Consider the following 27,954-nt stretch of genomic DNA (forward strand, 5'->3'; position numbering starts at 1 on the left):
GTACAGTATTATCACATTAACAACCCCAGCGAACATAAGGCACCAAGCAGAAGGTAAACTCTGGTAAATCTGTTATAATCAGCAGCAGAGTGGAGCCTCATCTGCTCCTCTATTGAGATAAGATGAGATTAACCTTTATTAGTCCCCCAGTGGGGAAACCCGCTGAGCTACAGTGTTAGAGATCCACCTGGTGTTAACATGCCACCTGCATGTCCGGTCACAGGATACAGGCTGCCTGTCATGCTACTTACACCTGGAGTTAACGGGCCCCTGTGAGGAGTTGTAAACAACCAATTGCTATACAGTATGTTTACACCGAGTCTCTCAGAACAATATTAAATCATGTACCCATAACAAGTGTGTTTGAATGCATGTCTGTCATGGTGGAGGTTACGTTTTACCAGCTTGTGTTCAGAGCACAACTCAGAAACTAAAAAATGGATTTGGCTGAAATGTTTCAGAGTGGTAGGGTATGGCCCACTGAACAATCCATTAGATTTTGGTGCTGATCCGCATCATCATCTGGATCTAGGAATTTTTTTAAAGGATGCTTCACCATTGTGAGATAATTACTTCTGCTTCTAGCTCCACACACACTTTTAGACAAAAACTGCTCAGTAACATCCCCATGGGATCAGCTACACACCAAAGTCTGACCTGGATCCAAGTCACATTCTGGATCAGCAGAGATTTACAGAGTTTACAGAGATTTGATGTATCTCCAAAACCGACGGAGCTACATCCTGAAGAAACCGCCATTAGTGAAATATCAATTTTCTTGAATAACTTTCAAACTACCAATGAAATCAGTGTGATTCCAAATGCTGAGTATGGTCTCTCATGGTCAAGGAATCTTATTATGGGATTACTGCCTTTAGGTGGAGTGGCATGATGTGGTCAGTGGGCTGCCTGGGTGGAGGTTTATGCTCTGAGTGCTGTCTAGTTGCAGATATTTTGGAATCCGTATTGTTTCCATCCATGTTTCCATGGTAAAGCTGTCCTCCTCCCCAGCCTTCAGTGCATTGCCGTTTGTTGGCAGTGTTACCGCCACCAACTGTCAATCAGTGAAGCAGCATGACAGCATCACTGGAATGTGCTTTGTGTCACAGTGTCGTGTGTGTGTGCACGAGTGTCCCTATGAGCGCTCATGGAATATAAACAAAACACTAGTGGTCCAAACTCTGCATGGGTATGTTAATAAGCCTTCTTCTCTTTATTCTGTCTGCACTGTAAATTAATCGTGTCCCAGGATGAGGAAGTGATGTCGCTCTACAGGCTCCACTTACTTCTCCTTTGCTGCTGTTTGACAGAAAAGCCGAGACAACATGACTCCAGCTGCAGTGCGGGGGAACAGAGAACTACTAGTTTAACTACATTTTGCAGTAGCTTCCTGGCTGTTCAACTACATTCTTATTTTTACAGTGATTCAAGCAGTTATGTCTTATGTAGTTAACTACTGAAACTACAGACAGTGTTGGTTTATAAGCAGAAAGCAGTGATTTTCTGCTTTTCGGCATTAAGAGCATTTTCAGTCCCAAACAGAACCCCCAGCTGGATAAGAACTTTAACAGACTGCCCATGTGTCATGTAAACAAGAGAGTCTGCTCTGACAAGTTCAAAGACCAGTGTTCAAGCTTTGCACATCTGAAAAGATGCAGGTTGAAGATTTGTTGATTTTTAGACCAGTGTACCAGTCAGTCAAATGGTTTAAAAAGATGCAAGTTAAATAGTTTTTTCCTTACTGTTTTAGTTGTAGTCAGATAAAAGAAAATCCAGATTCCCTGCGGCTTTGTCCTTGTGAAAAGTCTAGATGGGATTGTTTAGGACAGGTTCAGGTCTCAGGTAATAAACTTATACTGGTATGTGACCTTTTTGCATTATAGTTATAGTTTTGTATCACACATACGTTATTAGTTTGACCAGTTTTTTCTAAGTAGCTTTAGTTCACCAAACTAGATTTCTCCCTGGAGCAGCTTTGCTGTAGTTCAGCTCCTTCAGTGTGAAGTAATTGGTAGTGATGCTTTCAAAGTGGCTTCCCCAGCACTGTCCAAATGAATTATTATGTCAGTGTTGTGCTCACAGCTCTGCTGCCCCCCCCAAAGAAAAAAAAAATCAATGAATGTGCCTTTAAAGATGTGGTCAAACTACAACGATAGTATTCTCTACAAAGCAGTCTGCCTTTGTACCTGGCTGGGATCCAGGCCCCCTGCGAGCCAGACCACCTTCAGATCTGGACTCTGACTGCAGTACTGCAAAGACCTTCACATGCATTTACACCTACAGTGACATATTTATCCAAATGCAGATGAGATATCCAGATACATTTTTATGCCAGGTCATAAATGGGGTCATGGTCTCACTTCTGTGTCCTTGTAGGGCCTGATGACATCACTCAGTGTCTTCAGGGCAGATGTTGTTGAATGTTAAAACATGTGGATTGTGGTGTATTTATGTATTTACAGTATAATGTTGCTGTTCCTTCTCTGTCCTCTCGCTCATCTCGGGTGATCATCCAATAATAGCACAAATTATGCACAGCTGGTGTTAATCAACACTGTCTAATTAGCACCTCAAAGCCACCTGGGTAAATGCCAAAAAAAAGCATAAGGGAAAACATGGCCGCCAGTTTCTCCGTCTTAGCTGTACCTGCTGATCCTGTAGGCAGGATTCAGCTTCATCTGCGATCTGGCTTAGTGGGAAATGTCTCTCCCACATGATTATACCAGCAAGTACAGATTTAGTACAGCCCCTCAGCAGCGACGGAGGATGACTTGACTGTGTATGAAAAGAACCTTCTGTGAGGTGTGTAAAATTAGCATGGGTATGAGATGAAAATTTGAAATCTTCACAATAAAAAGCACCTCTTTGAACACGGAAGGGACACAGCTTGGTTGTAAATTGTCCAATTTGACCACTGCCTTCAAAGTCTCACTAAATTACTGGAAAGTAGGAAGAAGTATTGTCTTGTTAAAGGGTCATTCCACCTGTTTTACACTTTAAGATCCATGTACACGTTTGTCATGTATGATGAAAATGACCATGCTGATGTCATAGTGATGTAATCAGGTTACACCTTCTTACTGGTACAGATGTCTCATGGTGCATTATGGGTAATGTTGGACCCAGTATTTTTAGAGCCTGACCCAAACTAGGGAGTGTGATCATTCTTTTGTAAATGTATCTTTTTTTGAGTGCCTCAACTATTTAAGTTCAAAAATTCTAACATGAATGTTGTTTTTTCAGTACAATATTTTTAATACAGTATAAAACAAAGCATAGTATTAAACATCTAGAGCTAGGAGATGTTTCTGTGATGAGCTGCTTTGGCATTTCTTTCAGTACAATAGTCACTGTGTTAATGGCACTATTCATGGCTGTGTCTGAAGCAAAGTACTGTAGCAGCAGGAGAGGAGACATGTACTGTAAAGGATTTGGATTTTGTGTTTGTTCTGTTTTTAGTCTCTTCTTGAGGATAGATGCCTTATTTAGACCCTTGTGTTTTTTTACCTGAACACTGAATTGTGCTATAACAGATTATCTTCTTTACTGCATCAATAACATATCAGTTAGTAACAAGGAGTAGAACAGGACATGTGCTGTGTAATGATTAAATTACTGGTGATCAATCACATTCATCACCACTATGATGGGGCTAATATCAGCCACAGCATCCGTATACCTAGTGTTAAGGTTACAGGCGACATTTAGAAGCTTTCAGTGGAAGGTGAGGTTTTCCAATGATGTTTGTACTGTTGTGTACTTGTTGAGTAGCCTGTTGAATAGTGAGTGTTTCTTCAGCCCAGCAGATATTTGTAGCCACACACTGAAGACAAGGGCTGTAAAAGTCAATGCCATGAAACTATGAAAAAGATCAAAAATACACTGAACTGAATGAGGCCCACCCATTCACAAAGTTAGAAGTCTGACCATAGTTGTACTCTGTAGTCTGGTGTAAGTCTGTGGTTGAAAGCTACAGCATTATGTTCAGTTTTGTCCATGGCTCTCACTTAAAAAAAAAGTGCAAGCAGTCTCATTATTGAATAGGGTTAGCTCTCCAAAGACACATGAAGGTTTGAGGAGGGGTGCAGTCTACAGGACAGGGTGACCCACTTACTTGAAAAAAACATTTCCTTCCTCTTTTTCAATCCCTTACTCCTGCACTCCATTTCCTTCTTTCGTTTTAATTTTCCTGGCTTTCCTTTACTGTGGTTTTATCTCCAACTTACTTACACCTTGTACATATGCACCAAAAGGAGCACATGGAGGCAAACTTTCAAGCTTGTATTAAAATCCTTCTTTTTCTGACCTTATCCCATATTCTGCAATTGTGGCTCCAGCTTGTATAAAAAGACTTTTTCAAAATTTAACAAGAAGATTAGAAGATGTTCATCAGCGTCTCCTGGGTGTATCCATTTAGCATGACATTTCTGAGTCATTTAATAACACACACAGATTTACACATGTACAGTAAGACTTCAACATTAATGCAAATGATAAAGAAGCTGCTACACATGTCACACCTTCAAGGAGTTACTCACTATGAAATAGCTAAAAAATTATAGTATAATTTTTGCTCATAATAAAAACTTCTAGTCATTAATTGTATTTGTATTGTTGAATTTGTTGTGGCAAGTGTTGTTATGGAGGTTGACCACTAGGTGGCGGTAGATTATCGTGTCAAGCGCATCAACCAGCAGCACTCCTCTGTTTCATCTCAGCTCCATGTGTGGATGAGCGAGATCACGTTTGGTTTGAGGCAGCTTATATTAACTAAGTGTCACACAAACATATATAAGTGCTGTCTGAATTTGTGGATTCAGGTTTAACAGCCTGTGCAGAGTCAAAATGTGTCTGCGGGACCTCCACTTGTGGAGCTGTTTTAGTTGCCATTTTTCAGCTGTGTGGTCAGAGCCAGACCACACACTTACTACTGTACCACACGTGCACGCTGACCCCTGCAGATGTTGTGTGCAGGGTGTGGACAACATGACAAACAGCACATAATAGGCCCCCGCTGTTAAAGCTAAGCATCATGTTCCTTTCTCGATTCTTTTATTTAACCTATTGAGCAGATGTGAAATTTTGATAACCTTTCACAACGCTCAGCGTTTCTCTCAGGTTTCACCTTAAGTCGCTCTGGAGTTACAAACATGACAATATTGCACATGGAGTTTCTTGTCTTCTGCTGATTCTTTACACCAGTATTATCGTAACAATTGAGTTAATTATTAAAGCACAGTTTCTATAAATACACTGATACCAAAAGAGATTTCTGCAGGACTACTGAGCAAATATTTTATTGCCACTTCAGATAATTTTGCAGTGTGTAAGACTAATGCAGCCATAGGTGCAGAAGGAAATTAGCCCACATGCCCCACCAAATTGTTGACATGTTTCTGTTATTGTGCTCACTCCACGTAAACGTGATTTTCTTTTTGTGCTTTAACTTCCAGTCGGTGGTGTTTTTCTCTCTGTCAGTCCCAGCAGTCATGGTGAGGCAGTGGGCACCAGGAGGAAGCTGTACAGTGCAGTTCCTGGGAGACATTTTGTGGTGGTCCGTCCTTACACCGCCCAGGCCCAGGGAGAGATCAACCTCTACAAGAACGACAGGGTCAAAGGTGAGATGGGGCTTAGTTTGTTGGTTGGCTTACTTTACTTGCTTGTTCATTGCTGAGAGGATCAGAAGAAAAGTGGCCCACAGCATAGCTAGTGTTGTTCTAGGGTCAGGAAGTCAGCAAAATACAAGCTGTACACACCAAGACCTGCTGCTGTGTCTCAGCAGCATGTGACCCTGCACCTGAAACAGAGATGTCATGTTTTTTCACTTGAAAAACATTTTTCACTCTCCTTCTCTCGGGCTGCACCTTCATTAATGGTTGATTTTATTATGGATTAATAATATGAATCTGCAAAGCAGTTCCACTACAAAGAACTGTAGTGGAGTAAAACATTTGTACAAAGTATAAAGTCACATAAAACTGAAAAACAGTCCGGTTGCATTACTGAATGTGTTTGGTTACATTCCACATTTGGCCCAAACCAGAGAGAGAAACAGAATTTCCTCCCTTAGAGGGTGAATGATTAATACCAAAATCAACATAAATGGCACTGATTCGTTGCTGCCTTCGTCCCCTGATTTTGCCTGAAAATGAGACAACTGGAAATCAAACAGCACATTATCATATCTGATGAAAATGACTCCCCAGGCTCTACAGGATCAAATACAGATGCCAAATCCTCCTCATCTGCAGACATGCAGATAATTTCAGAAACACTGTAGGTCTGTGGTCTCACAGAGGACGAGCTTCATGCCCCAGACACTTCACTTAAGCCACTGTTACTGGGCGAATGGGAGTCAGAGGGCAAAGCTTATGACTTTGTCCTTAATACAATTTTCTCTCAATGGTAACAGTTTACCCTGTTTGACATTTGTATTTACTACCCCATTAGTTGCCCCATTAGCTCTGCTGACAGTGCTATTTTTTGCTAAATCAAATGTTCCTATCAAAATGGCTGGAGCCACACTCCTCTCTGGTATGAGTTTTGTTTCTGAGCCATATTGATCTTTCTAGACATCAGTTACAGCTGATTGGATAACAAGTATGTAGATAGTGACAAGTCACCAGACACAGCTAGATGGGGTGTGATGCTATGGTCAGCTGACGGTTCAATTCATTCATGTCACATACAGGGCTCACAGTCAGTGCAGACTCATGCTGATAGAACCAACAGAACTTTATTTTTAATTCTAGTGGAGATCCCAAAGTTTCCAGCAATACTAAATATGTAAAGCTGATTTGGAAGATGTTTATAAAACTCTATACATAACAGTTGACTATTACTATTTGCTGGATTAATGTAGACCTGGAAGTAAGGGAGTGTTGTGTTTCATACCGGATGCTCCCATTGAAAAGCTGCTTAAATGAAAGAAAAGTTTTTCCAAAGGAGTTTAAACCGGAATGAAACAAACTGTGATTTTACAGAATTCCTTAATTATCTCTTCTCAGACATAAAATTTACAAATAATGTATTCAGGTTTCATCATTTTCACATTTCAGAATGTTTTTGTTGTTGCTGCTGTTTTAGTGAAACAGTAAATAGACTGTCCTAAATCAACAGCAGCTCTTTAACAAACTGATCTTTATCTATATAAATCTGAGCTGAACTATTAAAGATTGCCTTGTACAGACCAAAGGCCATTGTCCAAACGCATTTGTTGGCCACACACTCTGAGTATCTTCAGCGTCTGAGTTTGGATTCCTAGAGAAGAGCATGTGCCAGGCCACAGTGCTTGTCCACAGTGTTAGGCAGCAGCCGAGACCTCCAGCACTTCACACTGTTAATGGATGACATTTAATTGCAGCCGTTAACAAATCTGCGAGTCAGATTTTGTGAATAATGTGCCCCATTTATCCACTCCATGATGAACATTGTCACATTATAAACGCTGAACATGTTTCTGACACTCTGGGCACTGTCGGCCTCAGTTTGTATAACACACACCTTTGCCTTCATGTTGTAGTACTTAGTATTCAAATGTGACATTTAAATTAAGCACTTTGCCTGATCTTTTGGGACAGATGCCCTGTTCTGCTCTTTCACTTTGTGCCATGAAACCAGTGTAATTTTTCTTTGTCTTCTCTCCACTTTCCCAACTTCCCCCCTCCTCTCCACTCTTTTTCCCCTTGGTCCAGTTCTGAGCATCGGAGAGGGGGGTTTCTGGGAGGGCAGCACCCGCGGCCAGGTGGGCTGGTTTCCAGCCGACTGTGTGGAGGAGATCCCGGCCAAGGCCGCCGAGGAGAGGAGCTGTAAGTCTAACCACTCGGGGCTGTGTGGCGGTGGGACACTGACTTATGTAGGACACACACTGTTTGCCATCACCCAGTTTTGTGGAGGGGGGAGGATAGAGAAAAGAGAAGCTAAGACTAAATGCTGTAGCTTCCTGAGGCAGTGTGATGGCACGTGGCTTTTTTCTGCCCCAGCATGTGTCTCACTCCTCTGTCTGTTTTCCAGTCTCTGTCCACCTCCCCCTTGCTGTGGTGCACAATGCTAAGTGCTACAGTGCCCTGCTAACTCAGCTGTGCTCTGAAGTCCTCTGGGTGCAAGCTAATGAATATATCATGCCATGCTCTGTCCCCCATAAACATCCCATTATTCCTTGTTCTTGCATTCTGCCTTGCCGCTGCCAAGCTCTTTGTGCTGTGCTCTTCCTGAGCGCTGTCAGAATATCTCTGAGACAAGGCCTGTCCTACTCTCTTACTTGTACCGCAGCCTTTTTCATCCACTGGTATTGTATTCTCTGTCACTATTTAATTATTGACATTATCACAAAGCACAGTGTTGCTGGAGTCAACTCCCACACCCACCCATCCCCTTAGTCTTCCCCACTCTCAGGAGTGTGTCAGCAGTGATAGAGGCAGATGGAGAGCAGCTCGTTCTTCTTTTTCTGACGGTTTGCCTTCTTCTAGGTGGCTTATTTTAAAACCTAATCCAAGGCCACTGGCACAGAGAGCTTCTCTCACACTGTGCCACATCCAAATTGCCCCCAGGTCTGCCTGCAAAGAAGTCCTGTCAGAAAATGGGAGCACAGTATGGTGGATTGCAAAGACCCATTCAAAAGCAGCCTTGGCCAAGGCCACAGGCCACGTGTGTGTGTGTGTGTGTGTGTGTGTGTGTGTTGTAATTAGACAGGCAGGGAACAGCCTGCATGAAGCCGAAGAGCTATGGCTGATTGGGGAAATAACAGGCAACTGAAAAATGCATTTCTTACCTAAGTGATGACCAAGTGACAGGCAGTCACTGGAGAGGGAGTTTGGAGTTTTTTACACTTCTATTAATCATTCATTCACCGTCCACACATCATCCCGGTGTCTTCTGTTACCCACTCCTCAAATGTTTAAAGAAAAAAATTGGGAAATAAACTCATCGTAAGTACAGACAATAATGGCATGTGAAAACAATCTGGGCAGGTAGTAAGGTCGGAGACTCCCGGCTAGTAGGATAGTCATCTTCACAGCTATATGCCCGGGGTTACGCCACCTGGTGGTAATAAAGGGTGCAAGTCCCTCACTTCTGCATCCTCCACTGCCTCGGTGTCTCACCTTGGTGAGCAGTGTTTCTGGGAAACACAATCTATGTTAGTAAATCTGTTCATTATATGACCATCCCTGCTGTATTTACTTGAAATCAAGAAGCATCAGCTGGCCTCAGGGCTGGTAATTACTGTAGTGATTGGATACTGCAGCTGATCTGATGGGACTGTAAGAGATGATGCAGAGCTGGCATTTTAATTTGCTTGAATAACATTTGAAAGGTTCATCAATAAAGGTCTTAGAGTAACAACCTGTCACTATTTTATCTTGAACTATACTTACAAATTCATTAATGGCTTTAACTGAGCTGCAGTTTCTTAATGTGAAAGCAGTTTTGTACACATGTATGGACCACCTGTTCAATGTATGTACAGCATGTACCCCAACACCTCCGTGAAGTCGTTAACTCCACAATGACAGCACTAAACAGTACACAACCGGTTCTATATGTCCATTAGTTTTGGCCATTTTAATAATAATTAGTCTTACTGTACATGTGTAAGGCCAAAACATCAGAATGAAGCAATAATGCAGGGCTTCATATGATATTGTGCTTTTACTTGTGCATATTCCAAAATGCTGAGACCAGATGAACTCCATTAGGATTCATCCTCTGGAGAACATGAATGTTTCATGGCAGTCCATCCACTAGTTGTCAAGCTATTTCAAGCTGGATGGACATGGTGCACTGACAGCTTCTCAGGCCGACACTGAGCTACGATAAAATAAATAAAACCACCAGACAAAACACGTACAGTATTAGAACAATAAAAGGTTATAGTGATTATAGGAAACCAGCTTTCAGTACAACAGCAAATCACACACTCTGAGTGAAACACAATTCTGCATCAGCAAAACAATGCATGAGCAGGTGATGCAGCTGTGCAGCACTTCACACCATGAGCACTGATGGTCAGAATGAGGCTGGGCCGAGTAACATCTCATCTGGCAGACGTGTTGCGTCAATTCCTCCATCTCATTCTCGCATCTGTCCCTCGTGCTGCAAGGTGAGATGTGAGTGAAGGAAGCGAGGAGGGAAAAAGAAACACTTGGAAGGAACCCACTGCTGCTCACACACACACACACACCTCACATCTCTATTGATCTGTGACCATAGAAACCAACTGGCTGCAGCAGTTGCCATGGAGTATGACTGTGTTGTGGATATTCTCTCTGTTTCTCTGTTTTTCTTGCACATATTAACTATGTTTTCTTTCTTCTTCCTTTCTTCTTTTCTGTAAAATGCAGAGCTGTTATCCTTTTTGATTTTTATCTCTTATTGGTCGATCATCTTCTCCCAACCACATCCTCCTTCCTCCAATCTGACACTGTGGACATACAGTAGAATCAGGGGGAGGAAAAAATGTTCCTGCAAAGATGACAGGATCTAAGCCGGATCAGAGGAGATGGAGTTTCTGTGAAAGTGTGACAGCTGGTGTGAGAGAGTTTGTGAAGCAAGTAATGGGGGGGCGGGGGGTGGATGGCGCTGAGCAGGACAAATACACGAGACAACTGGAGTCTTCACTCTGGAGGTCGTGTGTGTGTGAATTCAGGCTTGTTTGTAGCTTAATGCTGCTGTACACACCAGTTAAAAAGAGTCAGACGGGAAGAGAGAACACAGCTAAGAACTGGCATTTCATCAAATGTGTCTGGGTTTCTGAGGCATTGTGCTTCTGCTTCTACCCTCCACACAGTCATAATGATACCAGCAGCTTCTGGTAGATTAAATGATCACATCTCTTATTTCTCCTTTTATCAGCCAATATTGCTACCCTCCGGATCTTTATTTAAACGCTCTTCTCAATGTATGCATGTAAATTAATGTTAAACAGGGTCCTCCACATGGCGACACTGTGAGCTAACATGCAGTTTTAGTAGTTCATTATTTTGTTTGTTGGTTTCAAATGCATTTTAATGTCATCGGCATTTTAATAAGGAACTTCAGCTAATTACATATCATTACCAGAGACTTTCCAGGTCACATTCAAGGATTTAAAGCTGCATGAATAAATATGTTTAGATTGACATGGATTAAAGTGTCTGTGTAATGTTAAAGATGTTGGAGAAAACTCTCAGAGAACAATCACTTGTCTGCAGGTTAGAGCAGCTGAGCGTCCTCAAATCATTGTTTTGTTTTTGGCACGACCTTGTTCTCATCAACCACTAGCAGCTTTAATAAAACCACTATACAGCACCGAGCAGCAAATGAACCTAGTGAGAGAGTAGCTGGTGAAGAAAGTAGGACAGAGGAGGAAGCTGAGGCCAAAGCAGAACTACAACTTAAATTCATAGAAACACAAGTCCAAATTGAATGTGTCTGCTGGTTGTGTAAATAGGAAACTGTTCGCCAACACATTGCAAGTAATAATATGTCAGTGTCCGGTTTAAAGCTTCATCTCCTTAAAGAAGGACAAACTGGTATTACATATTTGACTTGGACTGTCATTGTTAGAGTGTGGCCATGAAGGGCTGAGTTATTAGGGTTGTACTCCACAGTTGCCTTCACCAGAAAGATGACACCTATTTACCTGACAGCCACCTCTTACAGTGTTTCCCATTCCCAACACCGTTGCCATTTTCTTTGAAGCGCGCCGGTGATTTCCTCAACCCTGGAACCAAGGAGCCTTTGTGCCTAAACTCAACCACAGCCAGAAAACAGATTCATCTGTTTTGTTTTGTTTTGAAAAATTTGTGATTTTGTTAATCATAAAATTTCATTCTTTGTGGCAGTTTGGAAAACCCCAAGTCAAGGTCCACTTTCTAGCATTTGACCAGAGCTTTTAGCCACGTCACATGGTCTTCATCAGCACGTTGTGAGGAACGACACACACCCTGACATGTCAGCTCTGTGGTTTCATCAGAGGAGCTGTACTGCTTCTCGTCCTTGCTGGCTGAGGTTCAGTCTTTACAGGCTTTGTCCACCCTATCACATGATCTTCACCAGTGGAAAGAGTTTGCTCAGCTATCATGGAGATGTTTTCCAGAATACTGGCCATAAATACAGTAATTGTTCCTAGTTTCAGATGCCCTGTGCTGCCGCTCAGGGGTTGACTAGCCCCGACAGCCTCCCCTCATCCTGCAGAGCCGATTGATTTGTTAACTAGTACTGGTTACGAATGGGCTGTGGGTATTGATCTCACTCTGCTGTCATTTGGCAGATTCCCGAGCAGACCGTGCTGACAGACGGAAGCTTTTCCGACACTACACTGTGGGCTCCTACGACAGCTTTGATGCCTCCAGGTAGGACCTCGCACACATGTTCCCAAATCAGTCCGCAGTGTGTCTGTGCTGTATGTGTACACCAAAAACCAGACAGACAAACTTTTAAGCTTTTTGTTGATTGATTTACTTAAATAGCGATGAGTTCTACACACAAAACAAAATCTACATATTGTATTAATCTACTGAGTTTTATACAAACCTGTTGAGTTTCCAGTCTTCAGTCAGCATTTGAAAGAAACCTTCTCTCTGTCCTTCAGAACAAAAAAGGAAACGTGGCAGTAGAGTTAAGATGAAACTCTGTCCTTTCAGCAAAGTGAAAAGTCCTGTTTAATGGTCCCTGAAGTTGAATCCCTAGGTTTTTGCCGTTTTCCGCACTTAAGTTACTCTGCTCCGCTCTGTTCTTCTCTGCTGGCACATCCACTTCAATACAAGCCTTGTTAGAAATGAACACAGATGCGTACGCCTCTGTTTGCATGAGTGTAAGAGAGAGAGACCGGAGACACACACAGGAAATTCTCCGTCATGAACAAGTCATACTTAGAAGAATCAGTCACATAGGTGAGCAGAGTGTCCAGCATCATCAGGAGCGTGCACGTGGTCCTGACTTGTCCGTGGCTAACAGGACATTTCAGTGCAGAAACGAGGTGCTTCCTCAACCTGCCTTGGAGGGAGAGATGTAGGCTACCAGAGAAGAACTACACAGATGGAAAATACCACCTAATACCCACCTAATGTCACTGTCAATCCTTTCTTATGACTCTACATTCACATGTTTACAGCCTTTCATCAGACAGCGGAGGGGTTTAACAGGATGGTAATGCATCAGACGTCCACCTGAGCCTGCTGGTTTGGCAGTCGATGATTAAAATACAGCAAATGTGCCCAGATATCTAATTCACCTGAACAGCACAGGAAAGATGGTCAGTACCTCATAGACACAGCAGGCTTTGTGTCAGTTCTCCCATTACACTGCAAGACAAAATAGCAGGCCTGTGTAGCTACATTTAAAATGTGGAAATGTGTATAGTGATAAAACCGTGAAGGACAGTGTGTCCCTCATTACTCTACTGGGCTTCCTCTGCCAGGACTCAGTGAACATGCTGGAGGGTGCTTTTCCAGTCTGGGTCAAGGTGAACATTTCCGCCGTCGCTCACCCAGTCTGGTGACGCAGGCTGCTTGGCCGAATGTGAATCGTGGCAAAGACTAAAGACCCATGTGACATTAAAGATCCAGAGGGAATCTCAGCTGGAAATGAAACCTGGATACAGAGTGAGCTGGGAGCAGTCAGCTATGGCAAAGGCAGTATTTTCTGAAAATGTTGCTTTACTCATTTTTTGGAAAGCTGACTTTCCTAACGCACTCCCATCCAAAGCTTCCTTTGCTCTTTAAAGATTCATAGTAGTAGTTTAGCTGGCAGAGCTGGTGCCATTACATTTTGCATGAGGCCTGTGTGTGTATGGGCAGGAGAAGGTGCCAAAGATCAGGTTTACCTCCACTCGCAAATTCAAAGGGGAGATAAACCGAGATGGGCAGCACCAGAATACCATTGACTACTGCCTCAGTAATGTAATAAAAGAAGCCAGGTATATTCACAGTTATGCCTGGAACACAAATCTTCCACAGAGCCGACTGCTCAAAAGGAAAAAAGGTCACTCCGTGTTTGGCCACCAGCTGAGGTCTTTCTAAGCCAGCTGATTCAGGTGCTCACCTCACGCCAAACAGAGCAGGCATGCTCCGTTTAAACCAGGACAGCTGCCTCTACTGGCCATGTTAACAGCTTGTGCTTCACTCATGCTTTGCGCATAACTGTGATCCAAAGATAAGAACATTTCTCAGTGCAAAATGTTTAGTGGTTGTTGTCAAGCTTCCTGCCATCAGGCTTTGAGGAAGCATTTCAGGCTGTAGCTGATACAGTATTGCAGTACTGTAGTGCTCATGTGTGCACTGATGTTTTGATACAGTATTGCAGTGCTGTAGTGCTCATGTGTGCACTGATGTTGTAGGTATAAAGTTGTACAAGGTCACAATATCTACAGCATTTTACAAAATGTCCATGATCATATTTGTGGAGCCCATTTTGCACAAACTGTTAAGGTTATGAGCATCATGGTGCATTCAGGAACCATAATGGATGAGGAATACGTTTGTGGCAGGCCACAATTTCTAACTGACACTTTGGTTTCTGCTTGAGTAAGTGAATTAAGTCACCATTATATCCAGCAAACATAAACTCTTTCCAGGCTGAGACGAGCATGACACAACATACCATATTTAGATTCTTATCCTCACACCAGAGAAATGTGCTGGTTAACAGGAAACTGCACCACCGCGAAATAACTTCTTATACATCTTACTGTATTTTGGTGCTTATTTGATGACAATTAATTTGTCTGTCATAGTAGAGAAAACATTTTTTGTAGATCTATTATGGATGTATGGATCTAAAATAACTTCACTTGTTATGGTCCCAAGAGACATACATTTAAAAGTGTCATTAAGAGAAAAAGGATCTCACTAGAACAAGGTCCTGAAAAAGTTTTCTTATTACATTTTCCTAGTTAGAAGGTGGCTGTATTTTTATCTCTTCAGGCTGAGAGCAGTATCCTGCTGTAAAACTGTGACCATTTGTTTCTGACTCTGTATGTCCTGATGATGGTGTGTGCGACTAAAAGCTTTGAGATGTGCAGAAGCTCGTTTCTTTTCCATTACTCTTCAAATCTGACTCGTGGACAGACAGTTTCACCCTGCTGACTGAGGCTGTAGTGGGTGAGATGGAGAGGGAGGAAAGCCAGATGTGGATTTTTGTAAATCATGCATCAGCTCTCTGCTGCCTGAGATAAAACGCTGATGACGCTGGTGCCCGAGGAGTCCTTGTGGAGTCACACGGCACAAATAAATGCATGCATAGGAATGAGCCCCCGAGAGACTGAGAGTACTCTGCTGCATTCAAAGCATGTTATTCAGAGGTCAGAAGCCCTTGTCCGCAGTGATGGAGTGTGCATCCTGCTCTCCACCAGACATCAGTCATTCCATTTAAGCGCTTGATGACTGCCTCAAACAAGTGTGCCCTTGAGCCAGTCACGTGGACAGCAGGAGATGAATGTCTGATAAACAAAGCCATTGCATTGCATATAGAACCTCTCGTCTCGACTAAAAATACACTGTGGCCTCCCGGTGTAGAGCCCAGATTGCGACAGTGAGCTCCCTGGGGTGAGCTTGCACTTCATCCCATACAGCCTGTCGAGCAGCATGGCCCACATCCTGCATGCTCCGCTTTGTTTTCACAAATCAGCCTCAGTCTGCTGTCCCCCTCTCATCACTTGTTGAACATGATGAACTGCCAGGCCCTTTTCTGCACACTGACCTATTGAAGCTGCTACCATGTCAGATTTGGGTGCTCGAGGTGTGATTACCAGTGGCCGCCCACTATGGCAGAGGGCGTGTGTGTGTGCAAGGGAATGCTGGGAGATAACCTTCAGTGTGTCAGCAGTGCGTGTCCTTCCTCAATAGGCAGATTGTGTTGCTAAGGGAACTGTTGCTAGGATGGTAGTGGTGCCTAATTCTTTATTCTCCCCTCCCTCGGTTGTTTTCTCTCTCTGGTCCAACGTGTCTATTCAGTGTAAGCTTCGCACCTAATATAAGCTGAATGGTGCCTGCAACCTACAGCACGCACCTCAGGCTGGAGGAGCAAACTTGGCCTTTAAGTCAGCCAACTCTGCTTCACACCTCAGGTGTGGACCGACCCACTGTGTGCTGGCATGCTCCAGAAAACTAAGACCAGTAGATCAGATTTAAAGCTAAGGGGAAAATGCCACACCAGGCAGTTTACTGCTGAGTCAAACTTGAAGAGGGCCCTTTTCTTCTGCAGAAATCCCACTGCTGTAGAGAAGTTGCATCACCATGTGGAGGGTTCTTCAAGCAGTGTAGGTTAGGATAAATAACCACAGCTGCTGTTACTATTGTGTAAAGGAGGATATGTGGTTTTTAAGCTGCAGTTGCAGGCTTGACTACACGGGTGTCACCCTGATTTCAGTCCATCAACCCTTTCATGCAACTATGTACATATACTGACAAATATTATTTTTCCTTTCATTTTTTTCCTTTTTGGTTGCACATATTTCCTATTTCAATGCACATGTGTTTATTTTTGTTTTATTTTCTGTTCCCGTGCCTTACAGACACATTGAGAGTCTCTGCGCTGATTCTGATTTATGAAATTTTGTTCTGACATTTGTTTTCAAAACCCGTGAAGCCATTCAAGCAAAGACTGCAATAGTTCCAAATGTGCAAGGCTGGATCAGTAACCAGGCAAAGTGATACAGCTGCCCCCAAAGCCCACATGGTAATGGATTTACCATCATTTTTGCCCTTGGGTTACAAGAAGACCCAGCCATGCAACTGGGTATTAGCTCTAGTTTTTTTAGCCATAATAAAAAAGTTACAAAAAGCTGTTCCTGTACATAACATATATATGTGCATATGGTTTTTTCTTTTACTTTCTTTGATATTCAATGGTAAAGCCGTGACCAAACATATTACTGTAACACACCTGTCACTCTTTCTTGGTATTTTCAGTATTGTTTTTTGTGATGCAGACACAGGTGTCATTTTTTAGAATGAAAACAGTTTAACTTTTTTATTTTATTTTATTTACAAAGGTAATGAAATCTTATAGTTTTGAATCATCTCTTATTTTTCTGAAATGAAGAGCGGAACCAGTAAAGACACAGTGTCAGTGCACTGACCTGGCCAGTGGCGACCCTCAGACGTCAGTCAGCCTGCTAGGCCCCGTCCTCACCCTTCTCTATGGCTGCTCACCCACCTACCCCTCACTCTCTCTCCCCTACACCACACACGCGCACGCACTCTCACACACACACGCTCACCGCCAGTCAGTGGCTTCTGTAGCTGGGAGTGTGCACAGCAGAGCGCACCTAGACATCCATCCACACCAAGACTGCTGCTCCCTCCCTCTCGCTCTCTCTGCCTCCCCCCACCCCGGGGCGCTTCAGCCTTGCTCCTCGCCTCACCATGAGCCATTAGCAGCTACCACCACCAGCCTGATGTCGCTAATTCTCGGCGGCGCAGCACTCCCACATCGCCGGCCGGAACCTCCGCAGCAGCGGCGGCGGGGGTAACCGCGCTGCACACCCAGCGTCTCCGCGTAGGAGCATAGGCTGACAGGCTGCAGCTGCGACAAGGACTAACAGGAGGAAGGGAGGCGGCGCGTTTCTTTGGCCGTCTTTTTCTTTTCTTGTCTTTTTGTTTTTTGGGTGGTCTCTTTTCTGGAGATGCTGTCGCCGGGCTGTCATAGCGTTTGGTAGAGATAGAGGCTGCGAGAGGGGGAGGAGGAGGAGGCAGCCGCGGTGGTGGTGGTGGGGTGGGGTCGGGGTTGCCCTGCCCTGCCCTGGCCGGACTAGCTCTCCTCCGTCAGCATGAACCTCCACTCGGGCAGGGCGTCCGTGGCCATGCTGCGGATGATGGGCTGTGCTAACGGGCGCTCTGCTCGGCATCTCCTCCACAGTGACTGCGTGGTGGACGAGAAGACGGTGGTGCTCCAGAAGAAGGAGAATGAGGGATTTGGCTTCGTCCTGCGGGGAGCAAAAGGTAGGATCATCTACTGACTTTCTGTGCTTCTAGTTTACAGTTTGTCTTTATGCCTTTCTCCACAAATGGGCTTATAGCCTGTCACCAACAGGAACCTGCCCAAACACTTAGAATGTCATATTGTGCAATTTTCTGTAGTGTTTGTGGAGTTTGACTGGTCTTAAATCAGTGTGTGTGAGAGGATGCTGTAGCCCCCTCCCCATCCAACACACCCTCCAAAAATAAATAGGTTGTGCTTTTAAAAGCGTATTTGAAAGCAGTTTTGGTGTGACCTCCCCTGAAGCCCAGGGCACCCAGCAGTGAGGGCATGTGCTGGTCAGGAATGCAGCTGTGGGCAGCCCACCCAAACTCGCCCTCCTTGTTCTGATTATTTGTGTGGAATGCATTTCAACTTTCAGGGCTGACGTCAGCGTCTGTCATATGGCGTCACTAGTGAAACCAGGAAAAAAACACAAACCTTTTTTTAGAAAACAGGTCTGCTTTTAGTTTGGTGTGTACCTGCCTCAGCGCCCACATCACCTACCTCCTCCCTGCACATCATGGGTTGTTGTGATACGAGAGGCCTATCCATGCAGGTTGATATTCCATCAGGCCATGAGATTGGCTCTAAAAATAACCAGTTTGAGCTGCTGCATCGGTTTCTATGACGATTCTCACCATGTCATGATCCACGTTGCATTCCACAACTGTGTGGTGCGGTTCGATTGGTCCCCACCGTGGATACTGTTGAGAGGTAAATTTAGTCTATTGATGTTAAGACACATACAGAGAGAGAGAAAGGGGGAGGCAGAGACGGAGACGGGGACTGACATGGAGGGAGAGGAAAGAGGGATTTGGCTTGAAAAACAGGAGGAATGTGCTAGTCCCTCTGACACACGCTGCCATCACCCCGGGGAACTGACCCAGCCGAGCTTATCCTGCACTGATGCTGGAGCTGTCACATAAGCTCACATCCTCTTTTGCTCTGTGCATTCTGCCTGCCTCCCTCTCTGTGTCACACACAGACACACACCTAAAGCAACACAGTCATCATAATCATGTAAATACCCTGGTGAAACCCTCAGTGCACACTCAGTCTTCCAATAGGAGAATGAGTTATAGGAAGTGTCGCTTGTCATCGCTGGGTTCTGCCAGCTGCAATATTTCTAACCTCCCCAATAGGAAGAGGCAGGGTGGGCTGCAGCCATGCGTGGGGAGGATGGAGTGATAGTACAGTAGAGCAGAGATGGTAAACTGTTGTTGAAAACTTAAGCGATGGCTGCACTATATATATAAAATACCATAACAGTAATCATGTTTGCATACCTGGTGGTTTGAAGTGTTCTTAGGGTTAGTGACAGTGTTGTTCACTCTTGTGCATTCTAGCATAAATCATCACATATCATTTTGTCACTGTTCCTTTTATTTCCAAATCTCAGGCTGTGTAGCACCCCATAACCAACAAAACTGTTATGAATGTCAATCTTTAGGTCAGTTCCTGGCTTTATTTACTCCTTATCTGATGGTTTTTCAGTCTTACATGGCTGCTTTGTGTTGGGACAAAACTAAAGAGAAGAGAGACTGTGTTCCCTCAGTTGAGATATTAAATATCTATTGTTTTGATGTAGTTTCCAAAACAAGGTAACAGACTTTTTCACATGATCCAGCCCTCATAAACACGCTCCTTTGGTGCACTTCATTCACATCCTAAGCAGGATGGATGATTAAGTGCTCGCACACACTCTTGATTTGACATGAAAAATACAAAGTGTGAGAGACAGTAATATCTACTTGACTGTTGAAAGGAACACACTCATAGTTTAGTGTTTAAATGGTGGGACATGAACATTTCTGCGTGTTGGAAATGCAACAGGCACTGTAGCTGAAATACAGCTGATGCTGGCAGGAACCTCCTGCCTCACGTCTTTGTGCTAAGCTAGGCTAACTGTGTCCCAGCTTGACCCACAGAGAGGAAAGTGATGTCACTGAAAACACAGGTGTCACCCATACATGTCACTCATTTAGGTGTAAATGGAATGCAGCCTTTAATGATGTAAATTATTACACGTGACTAAATATTTTCTGTTGAGAACAGTCAGTTGTGTGGTATTACTGCAGTTCATTTTGCTTTCTTCTAAACCTTTCCACCTCTGTCCTTCCTTGCTGTGCAGCGGATACGCCCATTGAGGAGTTTACTCCCACGCCTGCCTTCCCCGCCCTGCAGTACCTGGAGTCGGTGGATGAGGGAGGAGTGGCATGGCAGGCGGGACTCAGAACGGGGGACTTCCTCATTGAAGTAAGAGCTGTTCTGTTTCTAAAAGCTATTTCCTTTTCTCTGCAGAACCTGGTCCAGCCAGTTCAGGTCAATGTGAGAGTTGGCCTTTGTTTGTTGGTGAAAATGCTTTTCTAGTTTCAGTTTTTGTTGGCATTTACTTTGGACTCTGCTTGATTGTAGTCTTGTCATCCTGTTCGGGTACTAAGCACTAATTTTAAACCATTTCAAGATAATGGTGTCAACTGGAACACAAAGTGGACAGTTGTTGTGATTTTCTGCCTTGTCCTGAATCCAAATGAGTGCATCTATAGCCACCATGTGTGCTGTACGTGCTCAGTCCAGGGGCTCATCTTGAGGCTTTGTCTGCTCGCTTTCATGCTCTTATTGCAGACAGCTCTCCGACCAAGGTGTTGTCATCCAGGGCGCATGAGCAAGGCCTAGCGACCAGTCACTGTGAAATCATCAGTTTGCATGCAATTAGAGCAACAGCCAACTCCTGCCACTTTTGATTGGGTTAGTGACTCATGGAGGGATGAAAACATTTTGAAGTGTGCACTCGCCATACACTGAGGGAACCTTAGTAGTTGCAGTGAGAACACAGCTCTGCATGTTTTGATTCTTTCATTTGCTGAAATCTGCTTAGAGATAAATTGTTGAGTTGATTTTAAAATCTTTGTGTAGCTTCCATGCATGTTGTTATCCACGTTAATGCTTGCCTGTGCAGTGTGAGCTAAAGTTGTGACAAAGTACAAAGGGATCTAACATTATTGTACTGTGTATATTTTACTGGTTAATTTTGTAAGTTGTTAGGTTAGGTTACAGCCAAAGCCAGCGCCTCTGCACCTGATAAAAAAGGAGTTCACAAGGAGACGCGCGTCCTGATTTCCCTGTGCGTCCTGTTCCCGACTCTTATGTTGGTCTGCTTTTTGTTTGTGGTTTTTGTTCCAGTGTTGACCTCCACAGCCAGCTTGTTACCCACAGCTGATTTTCATCAGCAGTCATGTGCCTTTACCTTTTGCTAGTTGGTCTGTGTTACCTCGCCTGGTGTTTCTCTGTATTTCAGACTCCTCTGCATCTGTCTCCGTGCGTCTTGCTTTCCTGTACAGACTCAGCACCTTGTGTCTTATTCTTTATCTTATGGGCTTCTGTGTTTTTGCTGCAGTTGAGTTTGCTCACGTTTCTAATTCACCCTGCTCGCTGGTTCACTGCTGCCTCGTGTTCACAGTTATTGTTTAGTCTCCTCCCTGCCGGTATTATTTGTGGTTGCATAGGTGTTAATATACAGTATATGTTTGTGTTTAGTTGTGAGCGCTTTGGTCCAGGAGTGTATTTGCCTGGTGGTTTATCTTCTGCCTCCCTAGTTGTTTGTTGTATTCTCTAGTGCACTTATTTACTGAGGTTTTCCTGTAGCCAGTGCTTCATTGTTTGTTCTTGTTTCTTGTCACTGAGTCCTTGAGTTTTGCATTTGTATCCTCAGTCTAAAGAATATAATCACCATTTGTGTGTGAGATACACAAACCTGTTTCGTGTGATACCACTGATGATTTCAGTTTGTGTTTTAAATTAGGAGATATGCTCTATTATAAACTGCACACTCACCAGCCACTTTATTAGGTACACCTGTATCACTGTATGCACTTCAGTGCAACACTTCCGCCTTAACATCTGTGTTTATGAAGCTCAAAACGTTTCCAGTTTTGGTGAAATTGTCATAAATGTATAAATTTAATTACATGTTTATTATTGAGGCCGCAGTTAAAGGTGGTGCTTTGCTGGGCCACGTTATATTCAGAGGTGTTCCTAATATTCTGTTTGTACCTGGGGAGAACAGAAATATAGAGACACCTCTAAATGTAATGTCATCCAGTACAACAGCACCTTTAACTACGACCTCAATAATAATTGACAGTTTATGACAGTTTCATCAAAAACTGAAGCATTTTGAGCTTCATAAACACAGATGTTAAGGAAGAAGTGCGTACAGGTGTACCTAATAAAGTGGCCGTCAGTGTATACTGTCATTATTCACCTGTTGATTAATTTGCCATTATTAGACTCAGTCTCGGCACCAAGAGCCGTCCATGTGCGACCTAACGATCAGCCTGGTACATGCTCTCCACATGGGGGTGTCAATTACGAGGCTGTATATTCACATTCATGTCCACTAAGATTTTGAACGGGCATTAACGAATTTCCAGTAAGGATCATATCTGGTGGTGGGTGGCCACCAGCGCAGTATGACGCTGTAGAAGCTATAGTGGGAGGCTTTTTGTCTCAGACGCTTGTTATTCAGTCTCTCAGTGCCACAGCTGCTTTCCATGGTCACTCTGTCCTCTCATCCGTGTATAAAGGCCTGGTTACATACTGTTTAACTGTTGTATTGTAGCGGGAGGGGATGATGCATTAGGTAGAGGTACATCACTGTTGAACTGAACATGACTTGTCCCTCCAAAAGCTGTTGACCAATGGCAGCATTTGCTTAAGAAAGTAACCGCAAAAGAGAAATCTGCTCAGTGAAATAAAAATGGTTTTATTGCAGCTTTAGGGCTTTTCAAACTATTTTCATTTTCTATTTGATTTGATTCAGTAATATTCAAACAAACTGAATCCCACAAATGTGGCTTGTGCTTGCACTTGTCATGATTTCTGTGTAGCCAATGAGAATTATACTGTGTTATGTAAGCAGCAGCAGCATTTGATCTCTTGGGGATATCTTCCAAGTGCCTCCATAGTAAAGAACTGTGTTGACTTAGATTAATCTTTAGGGCTGGTGAGTATTTTGCTGCTGTGTGAGCTGGGCCTCTCACTGGAGTGCTTCCCAGTCATTATAAATTGCTGGAGTACTGAAGGAAATGTCATGTGCTGAATACTCTCAGCCACTGATTTACCCTCAGATATTACAAATCATATCAAAAGCTGCAGGGGGAAACCAGAGTCAGAGGAAAAGCACAGTGTCTATTTTGGGCTTGCTCTTTTTTCCCTTGTTCTTAAATGACTCCATAACGACTGTGTCTGTAAGCAGCGCTGCACTGGGGATTGGTTTATTTTGTGTTTCTGCTAAATGGAGCATCAAATGAGGAGAGCAGACTGGATCTGTTTGTGCAACTCTTCTTCCAAACGATATCAGCCTGCCTCACTCCATAGCTCTCATTTGTTCTGTCTCACATTGCTTGACCCCTTTAATCATCTCATCATTCTGCTTCAGTCTTCAGTCTTCACAACTGCAGACGAGTTTACAAAATGCACCGAAGGGCCTGAAAATGTTTGACAAATTCACAGCTGCATGGCCTCTGGCTAGTTAGCCATCCGTAGCGCATATTCTTTAATGAGCTGACTTCAAATCACAGTACGTTTTATTTTGGCCTTGTACTGCGCTTTCAAAGTATTTGAGTAGTACAGTCACCTCAGACGTCCGCTTCGTTTGTCCGTTCCCCAAAACTACATAGTGCCCGTTTCAAGTGATGAACAGTTTGAGCTCCATGGATTCCTTCTTACCCTCAGCACATCTGGTCCTCTCTCCTTAGCTTGTCCCTTACAGTGCTAAGATGAGATGCACAGATGTGATGCATGACAGTGGAACTGACACAGCACACATTTGCCAAAAAGGGCCTTATCTCAATCCTGGCCAGTTTTCAAGAAACAGCAGTTATCCAAAAGTTGTCTCACCTGTCACCTGCCTCATAATAGATTGTTCTCTTCTGTGGTAGCGTGATGCACTGTGGTACTGCGTGTTGTGTTTCGTTGCAGAGTTTCTCATCATAACTTCTTTATTTATTATTGATTGATTGATTTATTAACCTTTACTGAACAAAGAAAGAGAGCCACCTCTTCACTCTGGCAGCTGCTGGTTCAGACTTTTAGCTGCCCAGAGCTCCTCCATGGCAGTTTGACATGACTACTGGCGGCTGGAAAAACTCTTCTTCTAACCTTGGCTAGGCGGCAGGCTGGGCTGATTTACAGACCGTACTTTGTCAACACAGGGTGGAGAAGCTGGAATAACAACTGCTGTAAGCAGCAGTTATAGTTTCCTATAAAAAAAAATTACAATTTGTATAAATGCAATTTGCAAAAAGAGTCAAAGTAAAAACCAAAAACATGTGCAAGTGGAGGTGGAATCATTTATCATTCATTATGGATTTAAACTGAGTCATCAGTACCAGTGTTAATTTAATTCTATTCTGTTGATAGTTCCAAGTGAATACGCAAAGGCTTTTTGGCCCATTTCAAACATGCAATTCATAGAAATTGGCTTAATAAATGTAAAAGGAGACAAACATTTGCAGAAATGCTGGGAAGCTGAAAGCTTCTTAAAAGATGTCTGTTCAAACGTCCTGTAGCGTAATATTGTTATAAAAAATATGGTTGTATCTCACTCACAAACATCTCCATGTCTAAACACATCCTGCCTTTGCATGTTTCAGTTACATAAGACAGCTCTGGATCTAAACAAAACTTGGCTGTACCGCTGAACATACGGCTGCCTGGTGTGTGTGAGTAACTGCATCAGTTTGAAAGAGATTTAGAAAAACCCTGACTGTCAGGAATCATTGAAAAGTAAGTTTTTGGAAAACTGCACAAATCTGTAGTTTGTTTACGGCAAAGAAGATTATTTATTTTTTTTTTTTAAATTGGGAAGTGGCATGATGATGACGCCATGATATTACACTTTTTTAGATTGTTTTGTGTTAACCTATCTTTAATTTATAAAAATACATTTGAGTAAAGAGATGTCAGTTTTCATTTGCTTTTACATTCTTCACTAGTGCCTTGTGCAGCTACAACCATTATGAATCTGGGTGCAGTTTCACGAGGGCGGCTTGTAAGAGACTGTTTATATGCAGATTGCAAAAGGTTTATATTTAGCAAATGACTGTCACTTGCAAACTGCAGATACATTAGTGCATCTTGAGGGCTCTGTCCTTCTCGTGCAGATGTTGCAAGTACACTTTGTTGTGATTACCAAAATGTGTTAAAATGAACAAAAGGAATGGATGGCAGCTTACACATAAGTTGAAACGGAACGGAAATCAGTGACAATTCCATCTCTTTACTGAATGAACAGAGCAACAACAACGCTCTAAATAAAGTTTATGTATGATTTATGACAAATGCGTTCAAGCACTGCTGCTATAATACACAGTCTAAAAATAACGTGGGCTGTCTGTGGGTAAAAGCTAAATGGACCCCGCTCTTCTGTGACTGCACCCAGATGGATTCACAAGGAAAAGAGAAGATTAAACAAACAAAAAACTAAAAACTGAAAGCCTGATGGTTGGTGCAGTCGACTTTATCCCCTCCTGTAGTAGTCATGATATACTGCTGATGTGGTTACCATGGCAGCCTGTTGGCTCTAGTATATAATCCCTTTACAGTCCCACCAGATGGCCTGCAGTATTCAGCTGCTGAACAGTTTTCCAGTGAAGAGATGTCTTATTCCTCTGACTCTCCATCTTCATGTGCCCGCCACATGTGAAGGAGAGTGGTTTATCCGTCATGTGTCGGGCTGATGGATTTCCATATGACTGATTCTGAGCTTCTCATGAAGCTTCTTCTTTTATCAAGTGGAATATTCTGTCATATAGATGGTGGATGTTGATTTTCAGTTCATAGTTTTAAGGAAAGGAGCCATGGGCTAGGAGGCACTTTTTACCCAGTACCTGGGCCGGTGTTGTCAGTTCTAGAAGATGCATGTTTAAAGTCTTCATAAAGTAGAAATAAGTATGTGTTCTGAGTTTGTCACATTACAGGAAGATGTGTTATTAACCACCCTGACAAATCGGAATGATTAAAAAAGATCAAGTATTTGACTAGCTTTCAAAATAAAAAAAAACTAAAGAAGTATTCTCTGCTCTGAAACGCCATCTCAGGTGAAGACACTGAAACCGCACCCAGTCGTGGAAATGTGCTGACTGTTCTCATCGTGGATGTAGTAAGGGAGAACATGTAGGAAAGGTGCATATGGGAGGTGAAGACATAGCTAGCATGCTAGCTAGTTAGCAAATTGTAGGCTGTAGTAGGTGTGGTAACTCACGATCAAGCAGAAGAGCTGGTGCTAATGCACTAGGGCTCTATGGGAGAATTTTATCAAAGACCACTGAGTGAGATTAGTGGATGGAAAGTGTGGTTTTGGTGTTTATGCAGCCCTTTCCTTTGTGTTGTTGTTTCAATGAGAGAGGATGATGCTCAGCTTCTACACACACACACACACACACACACACACAGAGAGATATCTGCCATCGTAGCAGTGAAGACAAGATGCTGTTTGCTCATTAATGTACGTGCAATAAAACGCCAGTGGGAGAAATTTAACAAAGCACCTGCTAAACAAGCAGAAACCTGCAGACCGGTGAAAATTTAAGCTTTGCCCACAGTCTGTGAGCATGTTAGGCTAACAGCAAAGACTTTCCTGTGCTGACCTGCAGCTCCACTGTGCGCCATGTGGCCGTTAACTCCCATCTCTCTTCCTCCACTAACTTGGGTTCAGACCCTCTCCAACACATTCACCGTTCACGTGTTAATACCGAGACAGCAGCATTAATGCTATTTCTTTTAAAAACATAACAGTGGCCGTAAGGTTTCATCTGTGCTCAGAGTCACGAGTGCCCCTAAAAACAAATGCACTCTAGCTTTTGTAACGTTACAGTGTCGGGGGAGGAGTTGCGTTAAAGATGGCTTCTATGCGTCATTTTGTCTCCGTCCACAAGCTCCCTGTCATCCTGAAGGCAGAAAGCTTTGACATGCAGAGACAAGCTGCTGCTTGAGATCAGGGACACAGGCTGTCCCATGTCTGCTGTTTCACTCACGTTTAGATTTTTGTCCCAGGTTGTATCTCACTCACAAACATCTCCATGTCTAAACACATCCTGCCTTTGTAAATGAATCTGCAGATACAGCTTTCACAGTTATTATTGTGTCGTATCTCATACATCTGTTGTTTTATCTGCCAGACTGCACAAACGTTCTGCTTCCCTTCTACTGTACATTAGCAGAACATCCACTTGCATGCATGATTTAGGGCTTGGCTAAGCATCAAACTTTCATTGACTCTTACCACTTGGCACACGTGCATTTTGTGCACTCATTTACAAGCACTCAAATCCTTTGCCTAAAATGTGTTTAAGTGGGTGCTTGTCGAAGTCCCCATCAATAACTGCTCTGCTTCAGCAGTCTGCGCTTCACATCATTACAGCTTGTTGACTCTGAATCAGTGAGACAAGCCAGGCGGGGAGCCTGTTGATTGACGTGTGACGAAGGAGGACCAGAGCTTGATATCCTAGCCGCCTGTTGCACTTGAAAGGCCGAGATCTTGGAGCCAAAAGGTCAGAGGGGGCCTCCTCTCCTTTCCTCTCACTGACAGACTATAGCTGGTTTTTGTGCTGTAGTAGAGCACGATGGCCACAGTAGGTGCTCAGTCATCATAACTGCGTGGAGACGTTTGGGGTGGTCTCATCACTGCTGATTAAGCCGAAGGTCGAGTTCATCATCCGACACGGTGGCTCATTATCTCTGCCTTCCTGTGTTTGTGGCACAGTCTTCATCTTTCTTTCACTGTTCAGGACACTATTGATGATTTCTGCTCTTCCAAATTAGTCTTGAGGGGCATCTATCTTCTATCTTTTTAAGATTTCATGTTCTCTTCTTTTAGTCTTGTAAATAATTTTGGCACTTCCGTTAGGTGCTGATGACAAGGGTTGTTTTGTTGTTAAGAAGCAAGAGAACGAGTTAGAAAACCTTGTGAGAAACAGAAAGAAAGACAAAGAGATGCGAGCCAGTCTGTGT

The 27,954-nt window shown here is 43.4% G+C and overlaps 1 protein-coding gene across 8 annotated transcripts in view; it reads left to right on the forward strand.

Annotated features, from left to right (window-relative positions):
- LOC109961624 (SH3 and multiple ankyrin repeat domains protein 2) overlaps window positions 1–27,954 on the forward strand; it is a 172,659-nt gene that overhangs the window by 107,974 nt on the left and 36,731 nt on the right. For all 8 annotated transcript variants that reach the window (XM_020602590.1, XM_020602594.1, XM_020602597.1 and 5 more), the window contains 5 exons: window positions 5,479–5,618; window positions 7,695–7,808; window positions 12,251–12,332; window positions 17,839–17,921; window positions 20,072–20,196. In XM_020602590.1, coding sequence (XP_020458246.1) covers window positions 5,479–5,618; window positions 7,695–7,808; window positions 12,251–12,332; window positions 17,839–17,921; window positions 20,072–20,196 — 544 coding nt within the window. The remainder of the gene's footprint in view (window positions 1–5,478; window positions 5,619–7,694; window positions 7,809–12,250; window positions 12,333–17,838; window positions 17,922–20,071; window positions 20,197–27,954) is intronic.

The sequence above is a fragment of the Monopterus albus genome, unplaced genomic scaffold, assembly GCF_001952655.1.
Source record: "Monopterus albus unplaced genomic scaffold, M_albus_1.0 scaffold57.1, whole genome shotgun sequence".
NCBI lineage: Eukaryota > Metazoa > Chordata > Actinopteri > Synbranchiformes > Synbranchidae > Monopterus > Monopterus albus.